Source organism: Oncorhynchus nerka, linkage group LG17 (assembly GCF_034236695.1).
Source record: "Oncorhynchus nerka isolate Pitt River linkage group LG17, Oner_Uvic_2.0, whole genome shotgun sequence".
Classification (NCBI taxonomy): domain Eukaryota; kingdom Metazoa; phylum Chordata; class Actinopteri; order Salmoniformes; family Salmonidae; genus Oncorhynchus; species Oncorhynchus nerka.
This window is the reverse complement of record NC_088412.1, coordinates 27,848,865-27,873,448: the sequence shown is the minus strand read 5'-3', so window position 1 is coordinate 27,873,448 and position 24,584 is coordinate 27,848,865. Positions and strand designations below refer to the sequence as shown.

The 24,584-nt window shown below is 44.2% G+C and overlaps 1 protein-coding gene across 2 annotated transcripts in view; it reads right to left on the bottom strand.

Annotated features, from left to right (window-relative positions):
- The window catches only part of LOC115145005 (ELAV-like protein 4), an 84,839-nt gene that overhangs the window by 19,375 nt on the left and 40,880 nt on the right, over window positions 1-24,584 (bottom strand). For both annotated transcript variants that reach the window (XM_029686199.2, XM_065003098.1), the window contains 2 exons: window positions 15,548-15,651; window positions 11,581-11,734 (listed from right to left, as the gene is read on the bottom strand). In XM_029686199.2, coding sequence (XP_029542059.1) covers window positions 11,581-11,734; window positions 15,548-15,651 — 258 coding nt within the window. The remainder of the gene's footprint in view (window positions 1-11,580; window positions 11,735-15,547; window positions 15,652-24,584) is intronic.

Below are 24,584 nucleotides of genomic sequence, written 5' to 3'. Positions count from 1 at the left end.
AATAGAGCAGAGGGAAAAGCGAAGGCACAGCCATGATTTCCTGTGCTGTCAAAGAGACAGTTAATTTGTCTTCCTCTCTCACAAAGAGCATGAGAGCTGATGCCCACTGATGCAGAAATGCTGTTATGTTGTTTGGGTGCTAGCTGCTGTAGTGCTGTGTCTCCTCAGCTCGTTGAGGCTACTGCGTGAGGCACTTTGGACTCAGCATACACTGCAGTTCTCCTCCTAGCTGAAGGCCAAACACTCAGGCCTCACGTCATGTTGTCGGTGACATTTGAGTCGTTTCCAAGGCAATGTATTTTGACCGCCACCTGAAAGTAACATTGAGAGACGCACTGCCCGGAAGGTCTTTTGTTGGGCTCCATAAATGCGTGCTTCTCATTTTTAATGAGGCTCGCTGACTGGCCCTGGGGATGCTCGCTCAGTGACAGCACGCTGCCAGGTCTATTTGCATAATACTGTGTGTGTACAGACTGGCATCTCTACACCACACACAGAAACACTTTTTATTGGCATTTCGCTCTCTGCTCTCAAAACGTTGCCTGCGCTTATTGAGGTTTTTCTGTTCCGCTGTCTCATTGTCTTCTTGAATCGGACTCCTTTGACATGTGCAGCCCTGAACAAATATTTACACACAATCTCTCCAATGCCAAATGCTTTCATTCACTCTAATGCTGTATTATTTTCACTGAGGGTTGTTGCCGTTCTTGACAATCTCTCCAAATCCCTTCCCTGCCTTCCCTGTATCTGTAATTTATAATTAGGTTGTCACAGCTAGAAAATAATGAACACATAGCCTGTTATTCCAACGGGGTTTGAATTGTTGGCATACAGCTCTGGCTCCGGTGTGAAACTAGGGTCAATGCTGCTTCGGGAGAAAATACTGTCATACCGGTATTCCTAGGTGGTAACTAGTGCATATTGTTTTTGTATATTCTGTTGATTTGTTTGTCACTTTACACCGAGTGTACAAAACATGAGGAACACCTTCACCAGGTGAATCCAGGTCAAAGCTATGACCCCTTATTGATGTCACTTGTTAAATCCACTTCAAATTAGTGTACAGTGCATTTGGAAAGTATTCAGACCCCTTGACTTTTCCCCCATTTTGTTACATTACTGCCTTATTCCAAAATGGATTAAATAATTCCCCCCCCTCATCAATCCACACACAATACCCAGTAATGACAAAGCAAAAACAGGTTTTTAGACTTGTTGCACATTAAAAAAAGAAGAAGAAAGAAATATCACATTTACATAAGTGTTCAGACCCTTTACTCAGTACTTTGTTGAAGCACCTTTGGCAGCAATTACAGCCTCGAGTTTTCTTGGGTATGAGGCTACAAGCTTGGCACACCTGTATTTGGGGTGTTTCTCCCATACTTCTCTGCAGATCCGCTCAAGCTTTCGGTTTAGATGGGGAGCGTCGCAGCACAGCTATTTTCAGGTCTCTCCAGAGCTGTTCGATCAGATTCAAGTCCGGGCTCTGGCTGGGCCACTCAAGTATGTTCAGAGATTTGTCCCGAAGCCACTCCTGCGTTGTCTTGGCTGTGTGCTTAGGGTCGTTGTCCTGTTGCAAGGTGAACCTTCACCCCAGTCTGAGGTCCTGAGCACTCTGGAGCAGGTTTTCATCAAGGATCTCTCTGTACTTTGCGCCATCTTTCCCTTGATCCTGACCAGTTTCTCAGTCCCTGCCGCTGAAAAACATCCCCACAGAATGATGCTGCTACCACCATGCTTCACCGTAGGGATGGTGCCAGGTTTCCTCCAGACGTGATGCTTGGCATTCAGGCCAAAGAGCTAAGTCTTGGTTTCATCAGACCAGAGATGACCAGACCATTGTTTCTCATGGTCAGAGTCCTTTAGGTGACCTTTGCAAACTCCAAGCGGGTTGTCATGTGCCTTTTACTGTGGAGTGGCTTCCGTCTGGCCACTCTACCATAAAGGCCTGATTGGTGGAGGGCTGCTGAGATGGTTGTCCTTCTGGAAGGCTCTCCCATCTCCGAAGAGGAACTCTGAAGGTTTGTCAGTGTGACCATTGGGTTCTTAGTTACCTTCCTGACCAAGGCCCGTCTCCCCCAATTGCTCAGTTTGGCCGGGCAGACAGCTCTAAGAACAGTCTTGGTGGTTCCAAACTTCTTCCATTTAAGAATGACCACTGTGTTTTCTGGGACCTTCAATGCTGCAGAAATGTTTTGGTATCCTTCCCCAGATCTGTGCCTTGACACAATCTACGGACAATTCCTTCGATCTCATTGCTTGGTTTCTGCTCTGACATGCACTGTCAACTGTTGGACCTTATATAGACAGGTGTGTGCCTTTCCAAATCATGTCCAATCAGTTGAATTTACCACAGGTGGGCACCAATCAAGTTTTAGAAACATCTCAAGGATGATCAATGGAAACAGGATGCACCTCAGCTCAATTTTGAGTCTCATAGCAGATGGTAATACATTTACAAAAATGTCTAAAAAACAGTTTTCACTTTGTCATTATGGGATATTGTGTGTAGATTGATATGGAAAAAAATGTATTTAATCAATTTTAGAATAAGGCTGTAAAATGTAGAAAATGTCAAGGGGTCTGAATACTTTCTGAATGCACTATAGATGAAGAGGAGGAGATAGGTTAAGGAATGATTTCTAAGCCTTGAGACAATTGAGCCATGGATTGTGTATGTGTGCCATTCAGAGAGTGAACGGAGTATGGTAGTAGGTGCCAGGCACACCGGTTTGAGTGTGTCAAGAACTGCAAAGCTGCTGGGTTTTTCACACTCAACAGTTTCTGTGTGTATCAAGAATGGTCTACCACCCAAATAACATCCAGCCAACTTAACACAACTGTGGGAAGCATTGGAGTCAACATGGGCCAGCATCCCTGTGGAACGCTTTCAACACCTTGTAAAGTCCATGCCCTGATGAATTGAGGCTGTTCTGAGGGCAAAAGGGGAAAAGGGATGGGGTGCAACGTAATATTAGGAAGGTGCTCCTAATGTTTAGTACACTTAGTGTGTAAAATCAGAGTTGGGCTTTGTTTTGCTAACTTCACTTTATGCATACCAACTGTGCAAAAACTGGTCGAATCAATATTGTTTTCACATCAATTCGACCCCAAAAATCTATGAGACGACTTTGAATCAACGTGGAAAACGGATTGAATTTGCAAAAACTCATAACATAACATAACTACGTAGTTAAATAAAGGTTAAAATGTTATATTTCTTTTTAAATACAGGCTTTTTTTTTGGTTTACCAAACTTTGAACCTAAATCCAATGACTTGGTGAATTTTTTGGGTTGGTTTCATGTTGAATTCACATTAGCTGACAACCCAAACAAATGTAAATCAAAACTTGACGCTGAACTGACGTCTGTGCCCAGTGGGTAGCTTTGTTTGTTCACCTTTTTCTACATAAACCCAATAGCTACTACTGTCAAGATAGGAGGGGTTGTATTATAAGACTACATTATTTTGAGATGCAATATGCTTATTTCACTGTTTCAGAGCTGTGAAATACATGTTGACACCCTATGGACTCTTCTCCTTTGGGGATATGATCACACCTCATTGGAAGAGAGAAGACAAGCACCAGTCCTCTAAGACCCATGGCCTTGAACTGCACCAGAATGCAGATGCTTGAAGAGGTCTACACACCAGTATTGCTTGTCATAGAGATGAAGGCTGAAAACACATTCAGCGTGAGATCTGAGGAAAACACCCCAGCCACTTGAATGAAGTGGTGAACCGAAGAGGTGTCTTTAAGAAAGGGGTGTGAAGAGTGGAGGGCTACTGCATTGGTATCTGGGACTAACTCTGTCCTTGTGTATGTGGAGAGGTAGAAGGGTATTGTGCCTGTACACTAGTGCTGTGGAGAGAGGTGAGAGGGTATTGTGCCTATACAGCAGTGCTGTGGGGAGAGGTGAGAGGGTATTGTGCCTATACAGCAGTGCTGTGGAGAGAGGTGAGAGGGTATTGTGCCTATACAGCAGTGCTGTGGGGAGAGGTGAGAGGGTATTGTGCCTGTACACTAGTGCTGTTGAGAGAGGTGAGAGGGTATTGTGCCTGTACACTAGTGCTGTGGAGAGAGGTGAGAGGGTATTGTGCCTGTACACTAGTGCTGTTGAGAGAGGTGAGAGGGTATTGTGCCTGTACACTAGTGCTGTGGAGAGAGGTGAGAGGGTATTGTGCCTATACAGCAGTGCTGTGGAGAGAGGTGAGAGGGTATTGTGCCTATACAGCAGTGCTGTGGGGAGAGGTGAGAGGGTATTGTGCCTGTACACTAGTGCTGTTGAGAGAGGTGAGAGGGTATTGTGCCTGTACACTAGTGCTGTTGAGAGAGGTGAGAGGGTATTGTGCCTATACAGCAGTGCTGTGGGGAGAGGTGAGAGGGTATTGTGCCTATACAGCAGTGCTGTTGAGAGAGGTGAGAGGGTATTGTGCCTATACAGCAGTGCTGTGGGGAGAGGTGAGAGGGTATTGTGCCTATACAGCAGTGCTGTGGAGAGAGGTGAGAGGGTATTGTGCCTATACAGCAGTGCTGTGGAGAGAGGTGAGAGGGTATTGTGCCTATACAGCAGTGCTGTGGAGAGAGGTGAGAGGGTATTGTGCCTATACAGCAGTGCTGTGGAGAGAGGTGAGAGGGTATTGTGCCTATACAGCAGTGCTGTGGAGAGAGGTGAGAGGGTATTGTGCCTATACAGCAGTGCTGTGGAGAGAGGTGAGAGGGTATTGTGCCTGTACAGCAGTGCTGTGGATAGAGGTGAGAGAGACGTTGACCCCACTAACAGTAACACCTCTCATTTCTCCTTTCACTGCCCTATAGACATTCTGGGCATGAAGAGAAACACTGCTACTGCACTGCAAGGTCGGCTGGCCTAATGCAATTACACCACAGCAGGTTAGGCGACCATGACCTTTGACCCTGTGATTGTGATACATTGGCAGAGACTTCATACAAGCAGTTCTGTGTGTCAGACTGCTGACAGCTGGTGCTTCGGAGGACAATCTAATGTAGGGTATCATTTGGATTCCATCTGGGGTTCCTCAAGCAAGGCAGAAACCGAACAAAACGATCCCAGAAGTAATTTACCTAATAGTTAAAAAAAAAAATGAAATGACTGTCTTAGTGTTGAGAAAAAAAAATGTCACTAGCTTTTTCAGCATTAACATAATGAGTTTCCAGCTGTTTTTTGTGGTTGTTTTTTTGTTTTTACAGCATACCGAAACAAAGCAAACATGCAGGCTGAGGGAGTCTGGGAAGCAGCCTGTACCATCAGCCAGTTCCAGCACTTATCACAGACCATACAGCATTAGGCCACAAATGCACAACGGTCTACAGGCACTTTCCTTCTCAGAAATCAGCTGGGCTTATGTAATTCTCTACCTGTGCTTATCTATTCCCAGCACACATGAACACGGAGAATGGCTGGTTTATTAATAACCCTAACCAGAACAAGGGAAGACGGTGGCAAGGAGCTGCTGGTGCCCTGACAAAGAATTCTGCATGCCCACTGCACTTGGGCGCTACCAGGGCGCTCCCCAACACTACGCTCTCAGCCCGGGGACAATAAGACAAACATTCCTCTGGGAAATCTGGAGATCTGATAATCTGGCCAGGTGGCTGACGAAAGCCTTTGCTCTGCTCTCCAAACTTGAGCATTTTGCTGCCGTTTCTCATTCCACTCTTTTAAGTGGCTATGCCGACTGTATGGAACATTTATTAAACAGTCACATTAAATACTTTAGAGAAAGAAAAACAACATCTTATCACCTCCTAATCAGAGAGAGCGAGAGGGGAAAAAAAAAGTCCCCGTTTTAAGTAACTCAGTTTGTGGGGATAGATACATATGGACTTTGAAAAGGCATTGGGATAGAAACCTTTGAAGATCTTAGGTGCTCTCTGCTCCGCTCAGTAAAAGCAGAGTTAAAGCCATCTGTCTGCTTCTATGTGTGACCACAGGCCAAAGTAGCCATGTAATACACTCCATGTTATGGAGTCTGGTGGGTTATAGACACCAGGACAGAGAAGAATTGTACAAAGTATTATTTTCCCTGTATATAAATCAGGTTTGCACCTACGTGGTCTTGATGTTTAGCCAAACATGGTGGGGATTCTATGCGAGCCAGAATGTACTACACCATATATCATCAACCTCCACTATAAGAGTGTAGATGTGCATATGGAGAGGAAGTCACATACTGATTGATAAAGTAGAAATTCAATAGGGGTTGTATGTACAGCACCAGTCAAACAGGTTGGTTTTCTTTATTTTGACTATTTTCTACATTGCAGAATAATTGTGAGGACATCAAAACTATGAAATAACACACATGGAATAATGTAGTAACCACAAAAGTGTTAATCAAATCAAAATATATTTTATATTTGAGATTCTTTAAAGCAGCCACCCGTTGCCTTGATGACAGCTTTGCACACTCTTGGCATTCTCTCAACTAGCTTCATTAGGTAGTCACCTGGAATCCATTTCAATTAACAGGTGTGCCTTGTTAAAAATTAATTTGTGGAATTTATTTCCTTCTTAATGCGTTTGAGCCTATCAGTTGTGTTGTGACAAGGTAGGGGTGGTAAACAGAAGACAGCCCTATTTGGTAAAAGACCAAGTCCATATTATGGCAAGAACAGCTCAAATAAGCAAAGAGAAATGACAGTCCATCATTACTTTAAGACATGAAGACATCAAGAACTTTGAAAGTTTCTTCAAGTGCAGTCGTAAAAACCATCAAGCGCTATGACAAAACTGACTCTCAAGAGGACCAACACAGGAAAGGAAGACCCAGAGTTATGGAGGATAAGTTCATTAGAGTTACCAGCCTCAGAAATTGCAGCCCAAATAAATGCTTCACAGAATCCAAGTAACAGACACCCCCCACCTACTTCAACTATTCAGAGGACACTGCGTGAAATCAGTCCTTCATGGCCAAATTGCTGCAAAGAAACCACTACTAAAGGACACCAATAAGAAGAGACTTGCTTGGGCCAAGAAACACGAGCAATGGACTTTAGACCGGTGGAAATCTGTACTTTGGTCTGATGAGTCCAAATTTGAGATGTTTGGTTCCAACCACTGTGTCTTTGTGAGACACAGAGGAGGTGAATGGATGATCTCCGCATGTGTGGTTCCCACCGTTAAGCATGGAGGAGGAGATGTGATGGTGTGGGATTGCTTTGCTGGTGACTCTGTCAGTGATTTATTTGGAATTGAAGGCACACTTAACCAGCATGGCTACCACAGCATTCTGCAGCAATACGATATCCCATCTGGTTTGCGCTTAGTGGGACTGTCATTTGTTTTTCAACAGGACAATGACCCAACACACCTCCAGGCTGAGTAAGGGCTATTTGACCAAGGAGAGTGATGGAGTGCTGCATCAGATGACCTGTCCTCCGCAATCCCCTGACCTCAACCCAATTGAAATGGTTTGGGAGTTGGACCTCAGAGTGAAGGAAAAGCAGCCAACAAGTGTCCAGCATATGTGGGAACTCCTTCAAGACTGTTGGAAAAGCATTCCAGGTGAAGCCGGTTGAGAGAATGCCAAGAGTGCAAGGCAAAGGGTGGCTACTTTGAAGAATCTAAAATCTAAAATATATTTTGATGTGTTTAACACTTGTTTGGTAACTACATGATTCCATATGTGTTATTTCATAGTTTGATGTTTTCACTATCATTCTACAATATAGAAAATAGTACAAATAAAGAAAAACCCTTGAATGAGTAGGTGTGTCCAAACTTTTGACTGGTACTGTATGTGTGTAGTGCATATGAATGTTCTGCATGCTTATTATTGTAATATATAATACTAATATATGAGCAATAGTAAGTAGTCTGTGTGACTAGGGGTAGACAACAACCCTCTGTAATATAAGAGAAACAGGCATTTTTTCACTTAAGGGTTTAACTGGTAAAAGCAAGCTCTCTGGATCAATTGTATTTGCTCTCATTGATGAGACGTGTATTGACTGACTGCTGTGCGCCTGGGCCCTGCAGAGATGTTCAGAATATTTAACTATTGATCAATGTCTCTCCATATTATATTTCCTTCACATTGATGTTAGCTTAAACCAGCTGTTCGTATTGAACATCATGATCTGACAACATTCCCAAAGGTTAGTGAGAGTGATGCAGGATAAAAATGCTGCTCCGCAATAGTTCTTCCAATATAGAGAAGAAATATATATATCCATTCTGCAGGGATCAATAGAAAGAGAGGGAGAGAAGAGAAAGATACTAATATTGGCAAAACACTTTGGTTACATGATTGATGTGTTACGCAATGACTGCCAGGCCTGCATCAGAGAGGTTGAGCCAAAGGGCTCGTGTGTGATGTTCTGATTGTGTTGGAGAGAAGAATCTTCATGATCAGGACATTGCCACTCAAGTGCGCTAAGGCTCTATAATAACAGAACTCCCCATTCCTGACTTATTGTCAAGTCAATGTGAGTTCAGTCAGAAATACTTGGACTATTTGTAACAGAACATTGTCTTCTCTATGAACGATGCAAACTGTGGCTCAACAAAGTTATTTCTGGACGATACTGAGCAGGAGACTGACTGCAATTTGCATCAAGTTGATTAAGGTCTGTGAAAATGAAGTAAATATCCCCTTCAGTGAGTTTAAGCACATTTGTTTATTCCAAACTGATTCGTAGATTGGGCTTTGGAGCTTGTGGCTCACTCTGAACCACAGTCATGTGGGCTTGGCATCTACTGTCAGAACAGACATGTCTGAAACTGAACATATGGAGTGAAATTCTGATTTGGAAAAATGACAATTTGTTGATAATATTTGACATTTGTGTGTGTAATGATGTTGAAATCACATGATTAACTGTCCTATACTGTACATGTTAATGGTTAACCACTAAAAAGTCAAGCACAAAGGCAAAGCTTTTAAACTTTCTCTTTCTATCTTCCCCTCTGTCTCTCTCACCCACAGTTACACGTGTGCAAGTAGCAGGAGAGTTTTAATTTGCGGCCCATTCCTCTTTATAGCGGTACTTGTGAACTGGGAAGATGTGCCAGCGCTGAGCTCTCGGGGTCCTCTAAAATCCTCCTTGTTTCTTAATCACCAGCAACTAAAATGTAATTAGTCATTCAAATTCTTCCAGCGGATCCCCCTGCCTCAGGGGAGACATTTCTGGGCTGGGCCTGCATGTGCTGCTGGGCCAGACACTGTGTGTGTGAGAGAGGGAGAGAGAGAAAGAGAGAAGAGAGGAGAGGAGAATAAAGGAGTGTTAAGAGAGAGTGCATGTGTGCACATCCGAGGAGGCAGAAGCTTTGCCTGTCTCTCTGTGGAGTGGTTCTGGCACTGTGAGACATGTAAAGGTTATGATCCTGCCTACTGTTCCCTTCAACAGTGTGGTTGGGAAACAATGGAGAAGCAGAAGAGACTATTGGCAGATCAGCAGGATGAGCACTGGGCTTGTGAAGAACCTGCTTGGGAAACTGTTCTGCTTCTTAAGACTGAAACTGTGCGCAAGCATGGTAATAACATGAATTATTGAGACCCAGAATGTGTCAGACATTCTATTCCATGGCAATTTAGGCTATGCTAGTTTGATTTATTTATGACGGTGGTTTGTGACTAGACAAAAAAAAATTGAGTCTAATTAGCATTATAATTAGATCACTTTTATTAATCAAAATCACTGAGTTTAAGCTAGAGACTTCTGGTTTTTGCATGGGCTGCGTCTCAATCAACCGCATCCACCGGTGTCGGCCATTATGCGCTGAGGTGGAAGGCACCTGAACTACAACAGTGTTTATGAGACCAGGAGACATCCCGGAAACGGTTTGAGCTAGAAACAAGTTCTGAAAGCTGAGATTCTCCCGAACATGAAAGTGTCATCCGTTTTGCTTTACGTAGGCTAACTGCATTAAGGCCAATATTTTATTTACATATATATTTTTTTTTTAGACCTACAGGGGTCCTAAAATTCCCTAATCAAATAGCTAAATAGTCCATCTTAAGACAATCTTATTAAAATAATTCCATATGTTAGCTTAGTCCATATATCGCCATCTAGAGGCTTAGACTCTAGGGGGTTTAGGAGAATATCAAGCTGGCTAGCTAGTACTGCTGTTTTATGAACAGATGTGTTTTTCACGGCCTTGACTTTGCGTGTTGTTGTTTGTGATCCCAGAGGGCTGCGTGGAGCAGGTCTTGTGGAAGCATACAGTCGTTGCAAATAAACCGTCTCTCAACTTGATCCTGCTCTGCTCTGCTATGCTTTGCCCCAGTACCAGGTCTGATGTATTCTGCTTAGGCAAATGAGTGTGGCTTACAATGTGCTGCACTCATTCTGCTTCATCAGTACACATTACACATAACACTGGAGCCTGCCGCAGGCAGACAAAACCTCGGAAATGGATCTAAGAGCTGTGCAATGGAAGTCATGCTGCATGATTCTGCATCATGACAATGGTTTCATCTAGTTGTGTGCCTGCGCTCGGGTTGTGAGTTGAGTGTATTAACTCAGATGAACATACGTTTGTGTTTTTATGTATGTGTGTGCGCGCATTTGTGTGCGTGTTTCGACCAATGCTTGTGTGCTGTGCTGGCTAGGGAGTTGGTTTCTGTGGGTGCGTGGGTGTGTGCGTGCGTGCGTGCGTATGTGCATGTGCGTATATAAATGAAAAGGTTGTGTGCTGTGCTGGCTAGGGAGTTGGTTTCTGTGGGTGCGTGCGTATGTGCATGTGCGTATATAAATGAAAAGGTTGTGTGCTGTGCTGGCTAGGAGTTGGTTTCTGTGGGTGCGTGCGTATGTGCATGTGCGTATATAAATGAAAAGGTTGTGTGCTGTGCTGGCTAGGGAGTTGGTTTCTGTGGGTGCGTGCGTATGTGCATGTGCGTATATAAATGAAAAGGTTGTGTGCTGTGCTGGCTAGGGAGTTGGTTTCTGTGGGTGCGTGCGTATGTGCATGTGCGTATATAAATGAAAAGGTTGTGTGCTGTGCTGGCTAGGGAGTTGGTTTCTGTGGGTGTGTGCGTGCGTGCGTGCGTGCGTGCGTGCGTGCGTGCATGTGCGTATATAAATGAAAAGGTTGTGTGCTGTGCTGGCTAGGGAGTTGGTTTCTGTGGGTGCGTGCGTATGTGCATGTGCGTATATAAATGAAAAGGTTGTGTGCTGTGCTGGCTAGGGAGTTGGTTTCTGTGGGTGCGTGCGTATGTGCATGTGCGTATATAAATGAAAAGGTTGTGTGCTGTGCTGGCTAGGGAGTTGGTTTCTGTGGGTGCGTGCGTGCGTGCGTATGTGCATGTGCGTATATAAATGAAAAGGTTGTGTGCTGTGCTGGCTAGGGAGTTGGTTTCTGTGGGTGTGTGCGTGCGTGCGTGCGTGCGTGCGTATGTGCATGTGCGTATATAAATGAAAAGGTTGTGTGCTGTGCTGGCTAGGGAGTTGGTTTCTGTGGGTGCGTGCGTGCGTATGTGCGTATGTGCATGTGCGTATATAAATGAAAAGGTTGTGTGCTGTGCTGGCTAGGGAGTTGGTTTCTGTGGGTGCGTGCGTGCGTGCGTATGTGCATGTGCGTATATAAATGAAAAGGCGACCCATGGATACCTGTGACCTGGTCCACCAGGATGCGGGAGGTGATGATGCGTCCGTACTGGGAGAAGAGCTGCTCCAGGTCCTTCTGAGTCATGGTCTTGGGCAGACCACTCACATACAGGTTAGCGTCTCGGATGGAGGCTGAGCTGGGTCGTGCATATGACACCTGAGGAGAAAGGTGGAATGGGGTAGAGATGGGTATTCGATATAAGAGGTGATGGACATGGGGTGTAGCATAGCTTTAGTCTTACTTCTATGAGAACTTTTGAGCCTACAGAATTGGATTGTACTTTGTCCATGGCGTTGGCAGAGATGTCTGTGTAACTTGTTTTTAATGACTTGAATCACAGGGCTTCACCTGACTGAGCTTGTTTGAATTAGCACATTAGTTTTCATCTAAAATCCATTTACACATTAGCCTTGCAGACCCCACGCAGAAGAGGTGTGAGGAAAGGTAGGTGCCAATTTATCTTCTGTTTCATTTGTCGTTTTACATTTTATTTGTGTACTGTAGCGAAAGGCTCACACATGAACCCTCACCCCCATCAACCCTCCTCCCTATCATTAATATGGAAGTATTGGACAATACATCTTGTTAATGCTGACATAAAAACAAATGCACTCATGCATACATTAGGTGTGTGTGTGCGTGTGTGAGAGAGAGAGGAGAGTGGGAGAGAAAGTGTGTTTACAGCCTATGCATGAGGGTGTGAGAGAGAGCACGATGAGAGTGAGAGCGTGCGAGAGAGGGAGAGAAAGAGGGCAAGAGACATAAAGAGGTGGTTTGGCAATCCTAGTTTGGTAAGGGGGGGTTGAATGGGGATGGCTTGTGCTGAACTGTGCGAGCTAAGCGAGGTGGGTGCCTTCTCTCACAGATCCCTCCACAGCTTTGCAACACCCTCTCTTCAGTGTGTCACACTTACCAGCACCTTGGACAGCGCCTCTCTCTCTCACAGTCACACAGTCCGTCACACTCCTGCTCTCACACAGATGTCGAAGCTTGTCTGTCATCTCTCCTGCTAGCCTGGGTCACAGCACGCACTAACCTACCTGTCTCATTCAGAAGCTATAATTTCGTTAGGTTTTATTTTCAAAGGCCATATAAGCTGTATAAATACACTACATTGGAAGCTAGTATTTTAAGGAGTTATGCAAGACCTTGACGTTTTAACTTCTGCCATCTTAGCTCTCTCCTGAAAAAGTCCCTGTGCTTTGTCGAAATGCCGTTCTAATTTCTCGATTACGATCTGGTTTTACTCTTTCAAAATGTTAATCCGATTATCATTGCTGACTGGGGGAGCTTTTCTATCCAGGGTTTTCATTAGGTTTGACATTTAGAGGCATTAGCCATCAAACACTGTTAAAATATGATGGATATGCAAAACATCTCGGCATAATCACAGGATATCCAGTTTAAACTGTGAAGGCAAAATAATCTGATCACAGCAGTTTGCTTCCCCTTTGCCCGTCTTTCCTTTCAAACGGTCTTTCCTTCCATTTTTTACTTCTTTCCCTTTTGCTTCTAATCTATCCCTTTATTTCCTTCGCTCCCTGTCAGTCAGCCCCAGATCCATCAACACCTTCACTAGCTGTAAGAAGTACTTGTGTGTGTGAGAGTGAAGTGTGTGTTGGAGTTTGACGAGCGTGTTTGTGTGTGTGTTCTTTCCCAGTGTGCAGCCCTGCTCTTCTCACCTCCAGCGGGCTCCTTCCTCTCACACCTCCACAGGGTAGCAGCACCAGAGATGTGCTGAGAAACTCTGAGGTGTCATGGAGGAGGAAACCACATGTTTTAAAAGACAGAAAAAGACTGCAGAAAGACACCACCCGAGTGTGTGAAACTCTGGGGCGAACTGAGCTTCTCCTCTTTGTCTTCACCCTCGGCAGTAGTGTGAGGAAGTGTTATGAGGGTACCAGAAGGGAGAAGTGTGTCTGTGAATATTATGTCCGCCCACAAATGGCTTACTGTACACTACCACGAGAGCCTACATATTAACTACAGTATTATACTAGATGAATAACACGTTTCATCAGTTGAAGCCTCGTGTGAAACTGGAAAGTCATATCAAAGACACTGAGCTCTTTAAGTGTCTTCTTTAAAGAGGGCTCAAAATGTTTCCTCTGCACATCGGCGTATCAACTGCAGTTCAGTGACACCACAAGCAGCTCTCTCTTCTCTCCCACCAGAGAGCCTCACACTGGGCTGCAAGACAGAGCTGTCTGCTGCTATTAGGGAGTCTGTCTTCATTTTCATGGCAGCTTAAGATAACCTCTGGTGCAAAAAGAAAGGCCCGTAGCACTGAATGGATATTTCAAGAAGATAATGACCTTGAACACACTTACTAGAAGTTGTAAAATTGGCCTTTTTCTTCATTGCTACTCAGAAAAGGCTTATTGATAGCACAGGTAGCACAGGTAGCACAGGTAGCACAGTCAAAATAATGGGTTATGCAGTGGCAAGAACAAAAAGGGCTGGCCTTTTACTCTCTCATGCAGAAAGGTACTCTGCTGCTATAACTGAGAGCCAGGGTGAAGTCTAGATGCTGCTCCGTCTGACTGGATAAGATGGACAGAGACAGACCGAGGGAGCTGTACGATGTGGAACGCTGTGTGTGTGAGAGAAATGAGAGCAAGAGGGGAAGAACGCTGTGTGTGTGAGGGAAGCGGACGTCACTTACTGGTGTGCTTGCTCTTTGGACTGTGTGTCTGCTCCAGGATGATAGACACGGAAGATTGCTCCTGCTTTTATTACACAAGCTGTGGGAGGAAAGAGGCTGTGCTAGGGCTGGAGGTGGGATGAGAGCGTGAGGGTGCGTGTGCATAGGTTTAGCTCTGAATAGCGTCATCAAGAAAACAGGCAGAAGGCTCTTCTCTCTAGCCCAAGGGGACTGGCCATGGCATGCTTGTGATTCCTAAGTTAGCTGGCTTCCTAAACACATGTCTGGTGCAAGGGGACTGGGGAGGACCGAGGAGCGTCACTGGTACAGTAGCGTGGGTTGGGAGCCTGGGTGCTAGCTTGGCCCTCTGGGGACCCATCTCAGCAGAGTACATTAGCGAGCGAGAGTGGCAGAGGGACGATACACACACAGACCCTGTGACTCATCCTAACTCCTGTCAGCTACGCTCAGTGGGTGAGACCTGCGCAGGAATAACTGTGGGTCATGCTGACTGTGTCACACTGACACGCACACGGATGTGCGCAGGCACACACACAGCTCTGGTTGGCTGTCTCCCCATGACCTTGCCTCTCAAAGCACTGTGCTGGATTGAAAACAGGCCGAGCTGTGTTGATCTGGTGTGGCTGCTTCCCTTCACAATGTTGACCTATCATGTTCAAGGCTGTCGAGGGATTGGGGATTCTGTATGGGCTTTTCCCATTCAGCTCAGCAGGGTAATCCGATCTGATTAGATTTAGAAATATGTTACTGAGAGAGTTTGGATTATGGTAGCAGACAGATTACAGTATGGCTTAAAGCGAACAGCATAACGGAGCTATATGAGAGAATATAGTTTTTCTGCTCAACAAGTAGAGATAAAGTAGGCCTACTAAAATGGATGTTGAGTACACTAATACAACCATACTACTAATTAAATTATACTCTCTCCATTTACCCTTCATCTTTATTTGACGTCCCAACCAATGTCATATAAATTGGAGTCCTCTATTTAACTTTGGGCAGCATTTAATAAATGTGTTTTCCTTACTCTGTCTGAAAATCTTTCTAATTTCACCTTCACATTTTGACGTTTATAAATTAATTAGCATATCAGTTATACCTCACGGCTTTTAATGCTTCTGACTCTTTGATTCAGTCACTCTTTCATTTAAATTCTCTCTGCATGTATGCAAATTAGTCTGAATCGCCTCAATACCCAGAATTCCTACAATCTACATGGAAACTGAAGCAGTGCAGTCCTTATCGCATGAACGCTGGGTGAATTGATATTCAGTGTACAGAAGGTGTTTTCCAATCAGACTTACCTTAATAGTTTTGGTTTGAAGTCTGAGTCCGTTTAATGTGTTGATGGCTTTCTCTGCATCCTTTGGGTCGATGTAGTTGACAAACCCATAGCCTAGACTCTGCCCTGTAAAACAAGAAAGAAGAGCATTTTTACGATACAGAATTCTACCCAGTATGTATTAAAATGGTACAGATACAATAGTGTCATTAATATCATATTTTCTTTGACTCAATATTTTCCTGACATCTCTAGATATTTCTTTCAGGCATTGCTTGCTTTCATGAGCTAGTTGACTTTCAACAGACGCCCAGAGCCGTTGTAGCTATGTGATAGTGATAGTTACCATTAAAAGAAACAGACAACAGTAAGTCCACAGTGGATAGACAAAGTGAATCACAAATGTAGAACAGCGCTGTCCTAGCACCAAATAAATAGGCAGGCAGGCTGCAGCTTAGGGACAAAATGGAGCTGTACTCCTCACATGAAACACGATGCTTCTCTCTCACTTTCAGTGGATTACCCTGGATTATCATTTCCCCATTGTTTATTAAAAACCTTGTGTCCTGGAGAGAATTTCATTGGTTCACAGCAATTTTTACCGCTCATCTCGCTGACACTGATCTGACAGCACCCTTCGGAAAGTTAGGACACTAAAATAGAACTACGCCGTTAACGCCAATACATCCGCGGGCCTGTGGATATGTGTTCAATATCAAAGTGCCTTTTGCAAAGACTTCTCTTCTCATACTCCTCAATGTGGGTTGACAATAATTAGCCAACACAGCCAACTGCTGAGCGGCTCCCCACTCCCTGTCACCTTCCTCCTCCCCCTTCCGCTGCTTCACAAGGAGAATTTAAGGCTCGACAAGCGTAGCTTACAAAGTGTTAGCAGAAATGAAGTGTGCTTCCGAAGCGCACTCATACAGAGCTGCCTGGATGTGCTGGGTTGTGGTTAATGATACAGTCCCACAGTACTCATACAGATCTGCCTGGATGTGCTGGGTTGTGGATAATGATACAGTCCCACAGTACTCATACAGAGCTGCCTGGATGTTGTGGATAATGATACAGTCCCACAATACTCATACAGATCTGCCTGGATGTGCTGGGTTGTGGTTAATGATACAGTCCCACAGTACTCATACAGATCTGCCTGGATGTGCTGGTGTTGTGGATAATGATACAGTCCCACAGAACTCATACAGATCTGCTTGGATGTGCTGGGTTGTGGATAATGATACAGTCCCACAGAACTCATACAGATCTGCTTGGATGTGCTGGGTTGTGGATAATGATACAGTCCCACAGTACTCATACAGATCTACCTGGATGTGCTGGGTTGTGGTTAATGATACAGTACCACAGTGTGTGTGTGTGCATATTTTGTGTGTACACATGTACTATGTGTACTGTATGTACTGTTTGTACACTTTCCCTCCGTTTCTGGTGGTGTCCACAGTTCAGTGTGTCTTTGGGAGTTTGCACCAATCACTGTGCCTAATCCCACCTTGGCAAGGCTGAAGGGGAGATTGGGATGTGTCTGCACCCCCAACTGCCTGGCACCACTCCCCAGGTGAGTGGAGAGATGGGGCGAGGCAGCTGCTTTCAGCACAAGGCAGCTCCAAGAGGGGATTCCACCCACCAGTAAGAGAGCAGCCCACAGCAGGCGGCCATGGGCTGGCTGCCTTCCGGAGACAACGCCAACGCACAGACAAACACACTCATACTGTACATGCAAGTTAAGAAAATGTTGAAATTAACGGAGCAAACTATGAGCTGCGGGAAGAGAATACAGTGCTCAAGGTTATGCAATGAAGAGAATGTACACACACGCCTCACACACACACACACACCCTGACAAGGTCAGAAAGCGGCGGTGCACTGACTGTGGGCCAACATATGCAGGCAAACTCATCTAGGCCTGATACAACAACGGATCGCTCCGCACACACGCAGCCCAGCAGATTCAACCCAGCATGCTGCCTGCCTGAAATAAACACGCAGGTCTAGCACAGCACAGCACGGTACAGAACAGATCATCCAAGCACGGCGCAGCATAGCATACAGCATGCCTTAACACAGTTCTACACAATATAGCAAAGCTACTACTGTAAGATCACTAAATAGCAGTACACAATAAGATAGCACAGGTGTCTTAGCACAAGCCTTAAATGTTTTATATCTTTATACAAAGGAGTATTTTCTGGTTGTTTACTGTGTGAGATATATAAGGAATCTAGATCAATGTATTACTAGAAAGGCTGAGTGTCATAAAGGATTGTACAAACGCCATTAAGGATATTATAGACAAACAAGTGAAGAAAATGCATCTCAGGAAGCTGAAAGAACCCATTAAGATAATAAATACCCTTTAATGGAGGAGCAAACTGAACATGATCCCTATGCCATTTAATTAGTCTAATGGACACATTAATGTATATATCTTTTAACTGTCAATTAAATCTGCAAACTGAAATGATGCGTTGCTGTTATAATGAGTTATTAATGATGAAAGATCTTCATTTTGATTGACTTTCTGTTCCTAACCACAGCATTTCCATCCATCTTCAAATCTGGACAAAGATGTACAAAAGACAATGCTTAACATCCATTAAAGGGATATGTTTCATAAATAAACAGCTTAGTAATGTCCGTGGTGGGACCGTGCCCAGCTCCTTCATTAGGATGAGTCGAGCTGAAAGCACAGGGCTAGTAGTTGTGTGTGACATAGTGGACACCCCCCCCTTCGTGATCCAGAGTGGTGCGTTGATTCGTAGCGGGCGAGCGTGGGGATAATTGAGCTCATTAGTTGTGACATTACCACAGCAGTGCCATAATGCTTCATAACAGCTGTCCCATTATAGCTCAAATCACTACTAACGAGAGAGAGGGCCGGGGTAATTGAGACCATCTCACCAGGTCTTCACCGCTCCATGTACAGTCAAAAATAAATAGAAGAGGGAAATAGGTACAAGTGTGCCAAATGTTTTTCCTTGGCAAATCACTGCTATTTCCAGTGAGTGGCTCCTCTCGGTGGTGCTACAGTATGACTAAGCCATTATTTGTTTCATGAAGAGCAGCAGGCTCCCGAATGTGTGAGATGAGAAAATGGGTGTGTTTCCAGCAGGTGTCCTGACTCTCCCCACGTGGTGACTTATAGTGCCCCCACACACACACACACACACACACACACACACACACACACACACACACACACACACACACACACACACACACACACACACTGCACGTATGGTCTTCTTTTGTTTTGTATGTTCTTACCCTCTAGATTTGAACAGTACCTTCCATTCCATTTATTGACATGCATGACTGTCCACAATATAGGATCCAACCTAGCAGCAAACAATATCCTTCTGTGATTGTGCCCTTAATAAAAAATAAACATGAATTTCCTTAATATTTCACAATGGTTAAGACAACATTGTGATGTTCTGTACTAATATGACAGACATTATTATATCCTAACCTGACCTCTTCTTTCTAAGTCCCCATGGTCTGTCCCTGAGTTCCCACTCCCTCCCTGTCAGTGAACATGGCTTCAGTCTGTCATATAAGATGCCAAGGGATGAGAGGGGAAAAGTGCACTGTGCACAGGATGGCAGTGCTATGAACAGCTGACGATAACATACCTTGATAGCACCAGGTTCCTAAGGTAGAAACAGGCAAATTGGTTTGGTCAGTCTTACATTTGGCCACATTTAAGATATGGAGGAACAAAGAACCTTTCTGTTTGTCAAAACAGATGTGTATCATTGTGTTGGTTCCTTAACAATTTGCCCTTGCTGCAATAGCAACTTGGGATGGTGCTATTTTTGACGGACCAGCACCCTTCAAAATATTTGTGGGAGAATTCACCAACTAAAATGCAGATGATAAAATATACACTTTTACAAACTTATAGAAGTTCCCAGTTCAGTATTATGTTTTTAGATGGGAGGAGAGAGTACAACAACGTTCGTTTGCTAATCTCCTAAATTAAACTACCTAATGTGCAGAATTATGATATGATTGAATATACATTCACAATTCATACTTTGAATCTACATAAACCACTTACTGGTTGCTGCGGTAAGTGCTTTTAATAAGAAAAGCTGACAGAGGCTCAGTTCATTCTGACTGGCCGTAAATAGCAAAAGTAATTTAATTATAGCAAACGTGTACTCAGGGCTATTAAGCACATTTTGTATGCCACTATTTACCATTGCCTTTTTGGATATGTTTGACTGTTTTTCTCTATTAGCTTATAGAAACAGTACAACACTGTACAATTGACAAATATTAGGTCAAACCTCTGACTATAATGGCATTCAAATGCTAATACAGCCTTACTGTTGCTTTATGTGCTTACATTAGTATGACTAAAATGCTGACCAAATAAACAGTAGCACACATACACTGGCTCCGCTCAGATGTCTGTTCTCTGGGGTTGGCAAGGTAGCAGCAACTGTAATATGTAGGAGTCTCCCACCCACCCCGAGTCCCTCCTCCCCATCGGTGGCTGCTGCCTGAGGTGAGTTGGATGGAAGCCTGAAATGTGTGGGATGTCTGGGAAGATAGCAGCGTAGCAGGAGAGAATCTGGGACACCCCAGCTCCGTGACGTCAGGCCTGGATATGACAACAGTGACAGCAGCAGCCAGAGCCGGGGGAGTCCTGCAGAGAGGGAGGGGACCAGTGATGAGCCAGCCCGGCCCTCAGGCCCTCCAGATCTGAGGCCCACAGGGGACTGGCCCACTCTCTTTCCCAGGTACAGGCCACTCAAACAGCACAGAGAGTGGGGGGAGAACGGAGGAGAGAGCAAGGGTGTTTTTAGGCCTGGAACGCTAAAACTCCCTGCTGGCGTCTGCACTTATGGGCCTGTCTAGTCTGCAATACCTGGCTTTAGGGAAGATGTCAGATGATAATATTATAATAATAATAAATAACAATAATAATAATTTTACCAGCACATGCACTTCACACCCAGCCCCCTTCCCCAGCTCGGCTCTACTGATAGCTAAGTTATTGAGGGAAAATGTACTTTCTATGCCTGTGATATGTGGTTGTCCAACCTAGCTATCTTAAGATGAATGCACTAACTTATAAGTCGCTCTGGATAAGAGCGTCTGCTAAATGACTAAAATGTTAAATGTAAAGCGCCTTTCAAAAAACCCAAGGACAGTGTACAGCAAAGAGTAAAAACAAAAACAAGAATAAGACAATCAAATAATAAAAAGCTACTTAGCTTAGCTAGTTGAGGGGAAAGCCAGACTGAACAGGTGGGATTTGAGATTGTTTTTGAAGGTGCAATAGAGTCAGAGTTGCAGGATGCTGGGACGCTAGGGGAGAAAGTTACAGAATGTGTGGGATGCTTAGGGGGAGAGAGTTACAGAATTTGTGGGATGCTTAGGGGGAGAGAGTTACAGAATTTGTGGGATGCTTAGGGGGAGAGAGTTACAGAATTCATGAGATGTTTAGGGGAAGAGAGTTCCAGAGTTTGTAGGATGCTAGGGGAGATAGTTTCAGAGTTTGGGGGATGCTAGGGGAGAGAGTTTCAGAGTTTGGATGATGCTAGGGGAGAGAGTTTCAGAGTTTGGGGATGCAAGGGGAGAGAGTTTCAGAGTTTGTGGGATGCTAGGGGAGATAGTTTCAGAGTTTGTGGGATGCTAGGGGAGATAGTTTCAGAGTTTGGGGGATGCTAGAGGGAGAGAGTTTCAGAGTTTGGGGGATGCTAGAGGGAGAGAGTTTCAGAGTTTGGAGGATGCTAGGGGGAGATAGTTTCAGAGTTTGGAGGATGCTAGGGGGAGAGAGTTTCAGAGTTTGGGGGCAGCACCGCTGAATGCCCGGTCCCCCATGGTGCACAGTTTTGTTTTGGGGATGGTGAGTAGTCCAGCGCCAGAGGAATGGAGACAGTGGGAGGGGGTGTATATGGAGGTCAGAAATGTATGAGGGGGTGAGGCCTTAGAGTAAGTGAGCAGTAGGATCTTGTAGGTGATGCGGAATTTGACAGGAAGCCAGTGAAGGTGATGTGTTCTCAGGGTTTGCTGCGTGTGAGGAGCCTTGCAACGGAGGTCTGTAATATCTTATGTTTCACCGAGTCGTGGCTGAACGACGACATGAATAACATACTGCTGGAGGGCTTAAATTGTTTTTGGCAGGATAGAACAGCCGCATCTGGTAAGACAAGGGGTGGTAGTCTATGTATATTTGTAAACAACAGCTGTTGCACGAAATCTAAGGAAGTCTCGAGTATCTCATGATAAGCTGTAGACCACACTATTTACCAAGATAGTTTTCATCTATATTCTTCATTGCTGTCTAATTACCACCACAAACCGATGCTGGCACTAAGTCCGCACTCAATGAGCTGTATACGGCCATAAGAAAACAGGAAGACGCTCATCCAGATGCGGCGCTTCTAGTGAACAGGTACATTAATGCAGGGAAACTTAAATCCGTTTTACCTCATTTCTACCAGCATGTTAAATGTGCAGCCAAAGGTAAAAAAACTCTAGACCACCTTTACTCCACACACAGAGACGCGTACAAAGCTCTCCCTCGCCCTCCATTTGGCACATCTGACCATAATTAAATCCTCCTGATTCCTGCTTACAAGCAAAAACTAAAGCAGGAAGCACCAGTGACTCGGTCAATAAAAAAGTGGTCAGAAGAAGCAGATGCTAAGCTACAGGACTGTTTGGCTAGCACACACTGGAATATGTTCCGTACACCACCTCAGTCACTGGCTTCATCAATACGTGCATCGATGACGTCGTCCCCACAGGCAAAGCATCAATACAGGACTAAGATTGAATCGTACTACACCGGCTCGGACGGACAAAATTAAATAGCAACAATAAATTGCAGGAAATTCCAAGAGACACACTGCTTTCTGTCATTCAGGTAGGCCCGGAACCAGCTGAGTGGATATTGATCCAGATAAGTGTTCATTTCGTCAAATGCCAGCTATGTTCACGCTTTCTTTTACCATCTATAGAGCTCTGATGGTCATGGAATTTTGGATGACGATAATTGGCCAGCCAATTGACCGCGATCTCCATGATAACCATTTGAATAGCAACAATAAAAGAAAATAAATCACATTTTCTACTTTTCTCCACCCCTGACTGCATGTGCTGCTATAGAAATATAATTAATAATGTAGGCGTCCCTATTCAAGTCAATGATGGCATATGTGGAAGTGTACCCATAACAGCAATGTTAAAAGTAAGGAGCAGGAAGTAAAAGCAGGAAGTGTACCTAGGGCTGTTATGTTGACTGTATTACCATACTGGCGGTTACAAGTCATGAAGGCAGTCAAATTCCACGTTTCGTCACGGTAATTAGGCTTCTCCCAGCTCTGATGCTGCTGATGGTCATTAGTAACCTACCAAACTTGCTAACTGCCTGGTACTCAGCACTCTATTGTCCCTCTAATCACTCTGACCTCAACGCAAATGTAATCTAAAATCTAATCAAACACTTCATGAGAGCCCATTAGCTCACGATGCGCAACATTTCTATAGGCTATGCAATGGTGTGAGAAAACAGAGTGATGGCCTCTATTCAAAAGAGGAGGATCCCATCAGCTTTCTATAAGCTAGACCTACTATATTTATTTCTCAACTTTCCTAATATTAAGCACAATGCTTATCTTTACAACAGGAGTATAGCCTACCTGGCTGGCATGAAAATGAACCACAGGAAAAGCATCCTCCATTCGCACATGTTTTTTTTTTTCGGGCGCCCATTTAAGTGCATAGATGACATGTATTTTTTCCCACTGCCCCTATTTCGAGACCAGTGCATGATAATGGTCCATTCTAAATCTAAACAAATTTCACACATATATTATTTAGTATATGTTATGCCAAGATTAAATCAAGAATAGTCTGATGGGTGACAATATTGGCCTATCACTTGTGAATGATATATTATCACTTGTGAATGATATATTATCACTTGTGAATGATATATTATCACTTGTGAATGCTTCCCAGCGTAAGGCAAGAAACAATGCATACCCTTTTTTTTGTGACTTTTTCAAATCGTAGTCGCACACCTCATGTAGCCTAGCCCATCCATGTAGGCCTTTATGTTGTTAGAAGTTTTGTATCACAACTAAAGCGGCCAAATAACTTCTTAAAATTAAGCACATTAATCCGCTTTACAACGGGCGTAGAGCCTAACTGGCAAACATATGCAGCGCATGAGTTTGAAGTTTGGGGAAGATAATTCTAACCATAACAACTCACCTTTATATAGAAAGCATTACATGCATAATCACATTTGCGGTCACTTTTGATACTGGTGTTTTCCCGCTAATGGGTTTTCCCGCATTTGTGCTTATAGCCTAATGCCGTGTGACCATTGCTGTGCTTTTAATGTGAAGAAATAGCCTGATAGTTGAGCAACATTTTAAACAAAACGTTCTGATCTGTTTTTTGATGTTAGCGGTTGTATACATTTGGGATCTATCGCATCCCACAACTGTCCCAGACTATATTTGGAATAGTTATTTCTCGCACATAATAGAATAGGTCAACTTTTGTACTATGGGGATAGTATATTGACACAGGCTAGTGCTTTTGCTGTTCATTAGGCCTACTCATCTTGCTGACGAAATATCTTCAATATGCACCTCGGAATTGGATAAGGACGTGCATGCAGTGAGGTCCTCGATGTGTCTGTTTTCACTTGTAGCTTGTGAGAAAGACCCGATCACGTGACCGAGAGCCATGTGAGTGAGAGGTGCTTCGGCGCAAGCAGCGCGAAGGGAGAAGGGAATTATAATTATTATATTCAGCCCAAGAGCACAATGGCCACCGGCCGCAAAAGGTATGTTTTTTCAGAGGGCATTACAGCCACACAGCGGGGATGCCGCTGGAAAGTTGGGAGGAATTATCAAGGGCTTGTCAAATTGGGACTGATGAAGTGTTGACTGAGACTGATGAAGTGTGTACAGCCTGTGCAAGAAACAAAGCCGAGCTCGTACCTTTCATGCCACTTTTTTCAAATCACCATTAGAGTAGCATCATGCAGCCTTAGAATGTATACA